General features: G+C 34.2%; 1 protein-coding gene across 5 annotated transcripts in view; it reads right to left on the bottom strand.

The window, feature by feature from the left end:
• The window catches only part of LOC137641481 (Kv channel-interacting protein 4-like), an 852,695-nt gene that overhangs the window by 24,487 nt on the left and 818,208 nt on the right, over window positions 1–10,000 (bottom strand). For all 5 annotated transcript variants that reach the window (XM_068374090.1, XM_068374089.1, XM_068374088.1 and 2 more), the window contains one exon: window positions 6,642–6,704. In XM_068374090.1, coding sequence (XP_068230191.1) covers window positions 6,642–6,704 — 63 coding nt within the window. The remainder of the gene's footprint in view (window positions 1–6,641; window positions 6,705–10,000) is intronic.

Genomic DNA, 10,000 nt, shown 5'->3' with positions numbered 1-10,000 from the left:
TTTAACTTTTAACCCCTGAAAATATTCCACTAATGAATCTAATTCTTATCTGCATATTACTTAAACCTGAAGATTTTACATACTCTTTCTAACTTTGTTATGGCTTGCATATGCTTACATAAATCTTAACTGAACTATTCTCATGTTTAGTTCTGGCCTTAAAATAGCATTTAAGATTTATTGAATCATTACCTATTTGATTCTAAGCCTCTATTCACACCTAATCACTATCTACTAGCAGTCCCACCTTTCCTTATATATTCTGATTAACATTTGAAATTTCCAATAACGTCATATTCTAGACGAGTTTTTTTTTTTTTTTTTATTAATTCTATGGAAGTTGAGTAATCCTAATAACTGGTTCTTTTACAGCCCATGAAACGAAAAAAGATATACCAGGAAGATTATTTTTCTTGTTGTAATGTTACATATGTTAATGATAAGGAATCTTGCATTTCTGCTCACGGAATTAAGTAATGGTTTTACAAATTTTGGAATGATTTTCCACTTGACACAAATCTTGAAGTGAGTTAATTAGATCGTCTAATCGATATATAATTCGTACCCTTTTTAACAACACACGAAGATGATTTTAACTATTCTAAGGAGCAAATGTTTTTATGTTGACCAGGCTGACGTGAGTCTTTTTATAGTTTATATATGACATATCTGTTTTTGACGTTGTTAATAGTTTACAGTATATAGGACATATCTATTTTGACGCTGTTACTGTTTTTAGAATGATATATTGTTAATTTATTCTCATCATTTATTTATTTCCTTATTTCCTTTCTTCACTGGACTATTTTTTTCCTATTGGAGCCCTTGGGCTTATAGCATCTTGCATTTCCAACTAGGGTTGTAGCTTGGCTAATAATAATAATAATAATAATAATAATAATAATAATAATAATAATAATAATAATAGGTAAATACATAATACACAAAATAAATCGGACCATCTCGCACGTATATCAGATGACTGATGATAGGAAGGAGATACATTGAATTGCAATGTAGACTTTACCCAAGATAAATTGCACCCAAGGATTATAAATGGACCCTACCGCCATCTTCGCTAGAATCAGGACCCTTCGAAATTGAAAGAGAATTCCCCCCTTTCTAACAAGATCTTTTAGGGAAACGAATTAATGAAGGATTGAATACTATTAAGTATGTGAGTTATAGAGTAGTTAGAGAGTTCGTCTCGCCAGTTCAATATGACCAATTGTAACATACCCATTAAAGCTGGCAAGGGCTGAATGATGGCGAATGAACAATTATTTTTACATTCAGGAAAATATTAAATGTAGTAGGAGGACCACTATTTAGTTTATATACGCAAACACACACACACACACACACACACATATATATATATATATATATATATATATATATATATATATATATATATAATTTCCCTGAGAGTACTACATTAGGTCCTTCTCTCTGGTTACAGTTCACTTTCCTTTGCCTACACATACATCGAATAGTCTGGCCTATTGTTTATAGATTCTCCTCTGTCCTCGTACACCTGACAACACCGAGATTACCAAACAATTCTTCTTCACCGAAGGGGTTAACTACTGGACTGAAATTGTTCAGTGGCCACTTTCCTCTTGGTAAGGGTAGAAGTGACACTTTAGCTATGGTAAGCAGCTCTTCTAGGAGAAGGACAATCCAGAATCAAACCATTGTTCTTTAGTCTTGGGTAGTGCCATAGCATGTTCCATGATCTTAATCTGTCTTGGATTAGAGTTCTCTTGCTTGTGGTACACTCGGGCACACTATTTTATCTAATTTCTCTTCCTCTTGTTTTGTTAAAGTTTCTATAGGTTATATAGGAAATATTTACTTGGATGTTATTACTGTTCTTAAAATACTTTTTTTTCCTTTCCTCACTGGGCTATTTTCCCTATTGGGGGCCCTGGGCTTATAGCATCCTGCTTTTCCAACTAGAGTTGTAGCTTAGCAAGTAATAATAATAATAATAATAATAATAATAATAATAATAATAATAATACCACAAGAAGCTCCAAAGAAGTCAGAACCTAAGTGCTAAATGCATTTCAAAATTTACTTGGTAAGACATCCGTCTCATAACAGTGACTTTCTTCGACTTTCCGACCGAAAGGTGATACATTTGATAGCTTTAATTTGAATTGCCCCTAATGAGTCAATATGGGTGTGGAGTGGCATAGAAAGACCATAAACAGACGCAAGGGAACGGACATGTCTGAGGCCTTTGTTCTACAGTAGACTAGTAATGGCTGATATATATATATATATATATATATATATATATATATATATATATATATACATATATATATATATATATATATGGATAAATATCAACACAACATCGTGTTCAAATAGAAATAAATTTCTACCTCATACTTGGGATCGAATGCTAGCCCCTTCTAATGAAAGGCCAGGTCCAAACCAACCATGCCACGAGAGCCATAAAAGATATCGGAACCTGACGCTACCTAGCTGTCCGAGGATTTACCTGGCGAGACATCAGTCTCTTACCAGCGAGTTTTACCGGGATATCGGGTAAAACTCGCTGGTAAGAGACTGATGTCTCGCCAGGTAAATCCTCGGACAGCTAGGTAGCGTCAGGTTCCGATATCTTTTATGGCCTCTCGTGGCATGGTTGGTTTCGACCTGGCCTTTCATTAGAAGGGGGTAGCGTTCGATCCCAAGTATGAGGTAGAAATATATATATATATATATATATATATATATATATATATATATATATATATATATATATATATGGATAAATATCAACACAACATCGTGTTCAAATAGAAATAAATTTCTACCTCATACTTGGGATCGAACGCTAGCCCCTTCTAGTGAAAGGCCAGGTCGAAACCAACCATGCCACGAGAGCCATAAAAGATATCGGAACCTGACGCTACCTAGCTGTCCGAGGATTTACCTGGCGAGACATCAGTCTCTTACCAGCGAGTTTTACCGGGATATCGGGTAAAACTCGCTGGTAAGAGACTGATGTCTCGCCAGGTAAATCCTCGGACAGCTAGGTAGCGTCAGGTTCCGATATCTTTTATGGCCTCTCGTGGCATGGTTGGTTTCGACCTGGCCTTTCATTAGAAGGGGGTAGTGTTCGATCCCAAGTATGAGGTAGAAATATATATATATATATATATATATATAGAAATATATATATATATATATATATATATATATATATATATATATATATATATATATATATATATGGATAAATATCAACACAACATCGTGTTCAAATAGAAATAAATTTCTACCTCATACTTGGGATCGAACGCTAGCCCCTTCTAGTGAAAGGCCAGGTCGAAACCAACCATGCCACGAGAGCCATAAAAGATATCGGAACCTGACGCTACCTAGCTGTCCGAGGATTTACCTGGCGAGACATCAGTCTCTTACCAGCGAGTTTTACCGGGATATCGGGTAAAACTCGCTGGTAAGAGACTGATGTCTCGCCAGGTAAATCCTCGGACAGCTAGGTAGCGTCAGGTTCCGATATCTTTTATGGCCTCTCGTGGCATGGTTGGTTTCGACCTGGCCTTTCATTAGAAGGGGGGTAGCGTTCGATCCCAAGTATGAGGTAGAAATATATATATATATATATATATATATATATATATATATATATATATATATATATATATATATATATATATGGATAAATATCAACACAACATCGTGTTCAAATAGAAATAAATTTCTACCTCATACTTGGGATCGAACGCTAGCCCCTTCTAGTGAAAGGCCAGGTCGAAACCAACCATGCCACGAGAGCCATAAAAGATATCGGAACCTGACGCTACCTAGCTGTCCGAGGATTTACCTGGCGAGACATCAGTCTCTTACCAGCGAGTTTTACCGGGATATCGGGTAAAACTCGCTGGTAAGAGACTGATGTCTCGCCAGGTAAATCCTCGGACAGCTAGGTAGCGTCAGGTTCCGATATCTTTTATGGCCTCTCGTGGCATGGTTGGTTTTGACCTGGCCTTTCATTAGAAGGGGGTAGCGTTCGATCCCAAGTATGAGGTAGAAATATATATATATATATATATATATATATATATATATATATATATATATATATATATATATATATATATATATATATATATATACATAAACACACATATATATGACTCTTGACCAGGTGATTACAATGTACGATGAAACCCTGAGTTTATTCAAAAGAAAACGACTGGTTCTAGCTGGCGAACGCAGAAAAAGGAAGATTTTAAGTCATATTTAGCACCATATATATAAGAGTTAGACTAAAGAGGGGAAAATAGCAGGCAAGATAATGAAACGAAGAAAAGTAAATCGCCCCACAAAAGGATAAAAGGCAATCACCAAAAGAATTGGAAAGTTAACCTCACAATAACAGCAGTTGTATAGTAGTAGCTGGAATACAAATAGGAAATAAATAAAGGTATGAAAGAGGAGATGCTACCCCTACAGAGATATACTGAAACTTAATTTTTTTTGGAAGTCTAGTGCAAGTAGCAATGGGTTACACAGAGTATCAAAAGCCAAATTAGTAGCTCCAAGTCATAGCAAAGAGAGTCCCATATTAGATTTCAAAAATGAAACTATAAAATTCTTTCAACATTGAAAATACATGATTCTTTACGTTGCCACGGCGCAAAAAAAAAAAAAAAATTGAAAGATCAGCAGAGAAGTTAAAGGTTCCGCGAAGCTTTTACTTTGCTAAAGCAATACTGGTAAGCAAGTATTGCAAATATCACACGAGGTTGGGCTCAAGATAAATAGAAGAAAGACAGAGATGATGAAAACGGAGTATGCAATGCAAGATGAAATATCATTGGAAGGAGAAAGGATTAATGAAGTAGAATCATTTAAGTATTTAGGAACTATGACCTCCAATACGGGGTCTTTAGAATTAGAGTCTAGTGAAAGATTGAAAAAAGCAAATCAGACAATGACTAGGTTAAGTAAAATTTGAAAATCAAATCGCCTGAAATCGCATACAAAAGTCAGACTATATAATCAGATTTGTGAGATCAGTGTTACTCTATGGACATGAGTTATGGTATGTCAATGAAGCAATCTCCAATAGATTTAGCAGATTTGAGAACAAAGTTCTCAGAAGGATATTGGGAGTTAAATGGCAGGACGGGATTAGAAATGAACCTATATTACTCGAGTACCAAATGTGGATAAGATCATGATGAGGGGTAGATGGAGTTGGTTTGGGCATGCTCTTCGCTCTCCTCCAAGAGAGATTAGTTCACCAAACATTCAGCTGGGCTCCACAAGGTACTAGGAGAGTTGGAAGACCCAGGCCTACATGGCTAAGGACTATGAAGCTCAAAGTAGGAAATGATGAATGGAGAAGTATTGAATTAAAAGCTCAAGATAGAGACGACTAACGAAATCTAACCGAGGCCCTTTGCGTCAATGGGCGTAGGAGGAGATGATGATGACGATGAAAGCAATACTGATATTCCACAAAAAGATGATTGACATGAAGACACTAAAGAAAGAGGGATTTGAATCTGGTTTTGCATGTTGGGAAAATAGAGGAGACCGAGTTTACTAGGTGTAAACCTGATAGAGAAAAATTAACATAAACAAACAAATGAAACTTGAATCCGAAAGTATGCAACGTTAAAAATCGAATTGAGAAAATGACAATAAACAATAAAATCAGTTATGAGAAGAAACAGACAATAAGCAAAGCAAAAGTACTAATGTGAGAGAAACTGCTATGATACGAACTCTAAAAATACCCCAAAATAAAAAATCAGAATAATCTGTGAATATAAAACTTGGATTAAGTACGCTACGATATGTAAACATTAATTACTTCCCTTAAATATCGGGCTTATAGTTTACCCACGTAGCTATCTCCACGTAGCCATAAGCTCTCTGGTCTGTTTGCTATCCGTGGATCTTTGGGATTACCAAGTCAATATTTACTCCAAAGAACGATCAACAAAATCATTGCCAGTTGAAAGTGTCAAAGGTCAGAGAGTTAGTTTGTCTGTTCGGCTCAATGTTTCTTTGCATTTTTTAATTACGTTCATAAAGTTTGCGTACGTTTGTTTACATTGTATAAATAAATCTATACACACGTACACACACACATTATATATATATATATATATATATATATATATATATATATATATATATATATATATATATATGTGTGTGTGTGTATACATAATCATAACGTAAATATATATATATATATATATATATATATATATACATATATATATATATATATATATATATATATATATATAATGTGTGTGCGTATATACATAATTATAACGTAAACATATATATATATATATATATATATATATATATATATACACACACACACATATATATATATATATATATATATTTATATATAGAATGAAGAGTAAAATCATAAGAAACAATTTATATTAATGTCTACCATAAACATAAAACAAAACTAAACAGCGATAAAGACATTTTCAGTCATAACATCACCTTTAGATTAAGCCAAAAAAAAAAAAAAGGGGGTTAAAAATAAGGTAAAGGAAACCGAGCAATATAGCATCCGTCATCAAAGGTAAACAGTAAGAAGAATTTGTACTCACTGTTGTACATATTTCCATAAATTCCTCCAGCGTCACCATACCGTCCCCGTTTATGTCGAGTTTCTGCAAAGAAAGAACGTTTGAAATATTGTGTATCTCTACCAACACACACACACACACACACACACATATATATATATATATATATATATATATATATATATATATATATATACATACACATATGTATACATACATATATATATATATATATATATATATATATATATATATATATTTATATATACATATATAAAACAAAAACACATGTAATGTTTCTAGTTCATTGCAGGACAAAGGCCTCAGGTAAGTCTTGGTCATATATATATATACATACATATATATACATATATATATATATATATATATATATATATATATATATATATATAAAACGCATGTAGCGTTTCTAGTTCATCACAGGGCAAAGGCCTCAGGCAAGTCTTGGTCATGTAAAGGATTTGGCAATTTTCATCAACCACGCTAGCCACTGGTGGGAGACTTTGGCTTGATCGCTCACAGCAAACCAACCTAATTCAAATGGATCTGACTAGTACAGCTTTGTTAATCATGGCGATACACAAACATAACATTTCGCTTCTTATTATATGGGTATCTTCAAGAAGTTAGATTCCTAGCAAATCTACGGCCTGAAGTTGATTCACCTACCTTTCTTCACCCTGGTTGCAAACCTTCACAGGTGTCTAAATGTCAGGTACGAAAATGCATTTTCAAGTCAACAAAGGCACAATGGGATTCACAAAGAAATTAGCAAAAAGAATGTCAAAACTGTTCAGAATTCCACCTAAGGATCCATCTCTGATTTGGAAGTAGTAATGTCCTAGACACCAGTAAGGTGTTTCTGAGAGAGAGAGAGAGAGAGAGAGAGAGAGAGAGAGAGAGAGAGAGAGAGAGAGAGAGAGAGAGAGAGAGTCCAAGTGGGGTAATCTCTAATACGTACACAACGTGCTTCAACAATAAATACCCATAACCTAATCACATTTATCTCTACGGCAGTTTTCCTGTCCTATTTTCTCCATAAATTACTAAATTATAATAGTTTTTATTCAACCTCTTAAGCAACGACCTATATAAATCTGATCCATTTGATTACATTATCAATTTAAGCCAACCTACTAGCCTAATGGGAAAAGCAGAACTCAACAGGCCTCTGCCACAGCTATAAAACAAGACTTATATCACCCTGCTCAACGGAAAAGCATTTGACAGAAAAGCATTTGCACCAGGTTTAAACTTCTAAAGATTCACCGATCAAAATACTGATTAAGGAGTGCATATCACAATTTTGATCATAAGCCGCCATACAATACACAAAACATTTAGCTTCACTGAAGTCACTTGAACAATTATTGGTTGAGACGAGCCTCGACCAACATCACCCAAATATAATTTGTTGAAAACCGGAAGAATAACATGTTTTGGAGCCATCCACTCCAAACCGATACCGAAGAAAGTATAGCATTATAAAACTTCATACAGTACAGTATATACAATCTTTCGGTCCCTATCTGAACTCACTTTACAAAAGCCTTCTACTCTACCTCCATTTCAATTTCCTTCCATTTTGCTGTCCAACTTTTTTTTCCCTTTAATTTATAGTACTTCAACGCTGAATGACACAAATTCCATAAATCCATTCAATTGATTCTATAAACCTTGTTTATAACTATGAAATGTCAACCGAGAGAGCAAAATATAAGGTGAAAGGATAGTCACATCCCTCTCACTTCTAGGGTGAGCATCCTTGCAGTGAGAGGTAAATAGAGAGATTGATGTCTCGTATCCAAAGTTTACATAACAAAATTCTCGTTCTAATATGTGTTGTGGAGATGGTCGTAAAAAATATGTAATGTTTGCTTAAAAAGTGTATGTGCTATATGATTAAACGCCCTCACCTCTCTACCACGCTCTCTATTTTCCTCTCAAAATATGGGAGAGGATACGAATGGTTAAGTAGATATATATTTGAGAGAGAGAGAGAGAGAGAGAGAGAGAGAGAGAGAGAGAGAGAGAGAGAGAGAGAGAGAGAGAGAGAGAGAAATATCATCCAAAATGTATAACGTCACATAATTAAATTACGGAAGAATCTCGACAAGGTAACTTTCACACCACCGTTACTTCAGGTACCACCTCTCTCTCTCTCTCTCTCTCTCTCTCTCTCTCTCTCTCTCTCTCTCTCTCTCTCTCTCTCTCTCTCACGCAAAATCCTCCATTAATACACACCTCTTTCTACCCTTTGCACGTCTGATTTTAAAAATAAATTTGGAAAACTTTTGATAACTGACTTATAGGAATCTATATGGAGCGCAATAAAGCGAGTGATGAATCATACCATCAAACATATAAATCAAGGATTATTCGTTAAATTGTAAAATAGCATCCGCTAAACAAACTGAGTTGTTTTCAAAATCATTCCCAGGGTATTTGGCAATATTTGAAATGACGGTCATCGTATATCCTAAATTGAATAATGGGACGCGTTAGTCAATGACAACCTCGGTTGCACAATGATTACATTATAATTAATGGAATACGTTCGCTGTGATTGCTCATACGCTGAATTTATACTTTATTCACCTTTTAGAATTTTACTTCTTCAAAGACATAATTGCATTTAAGCGTGTTGGTCTTCTCTAAAGAGTTTCTTCAGTGTATATATATATATATATATATATATATATATATATATATATATATATATATATATCATCGGCCGTTACTAGTCCACTGCAGAACAAAGGCTTCAGAAATGTCTTTGGGTGTTTATATTCTTCCTGTTCCAGTCCCCGCCGCAAACTTCCTTAGTTCGTCGATATATATATATATATATATATATATATATATATATATATATATATATATATATATAATCTATCTATCTATATATATATAAATATATATATATATATATATCTATCTATCTATCTATCTATATATATATATATATATATATATATATATATATATATATATATATATATATAGTTGTTTCCCCTAAGAGACGGTTGGCATCTGGTCATTCCACTAAGAAAATCAACATCATTCATCCTTTAACTCCTGAATCATGGATAAACCCCCGGTACAGAAAAACTCCCACAGCATTAGTTGCTTCATACACAGCTATACAGATGAGCTCATCAATAATGTGTCAAACCCTATGAAAACACAATGCTCCTCCATTCATACCTACCTTTAACCTAATTGTTAGCTTTCTGGATATTGTAATGCACGTGCAACAAACACTGCACATGCATCGGACTCCAATCAACCTAGGAAACTAAGGCTGTTGAATGAACACAGGCTATTTTCGACTGTACTTTATTTAGCGCTATCATATT

The sequence above is a fragment of the Palaemon carinicauda genome, chromosome 5, assembly GCF_036898095.1.
Source record: "Palaemon carinicauda isolate YSFRI2023 chromosome 5, ASM3689809v2, whole genome shotgun sequence".
NCBI classification, from domain to species: domain Eukaryota; kingdom Metazoa; phylum Arthropoda; class Malacostraca; order Decapoda; family Palaemonidae; genus Palaemon; species Palaemon carinicauda.
The sequence above is the reverse complement of the archived record's forward strand: the minus strand, read 5'-3'. Positions and strand labels throughout refer to the sequence as shown.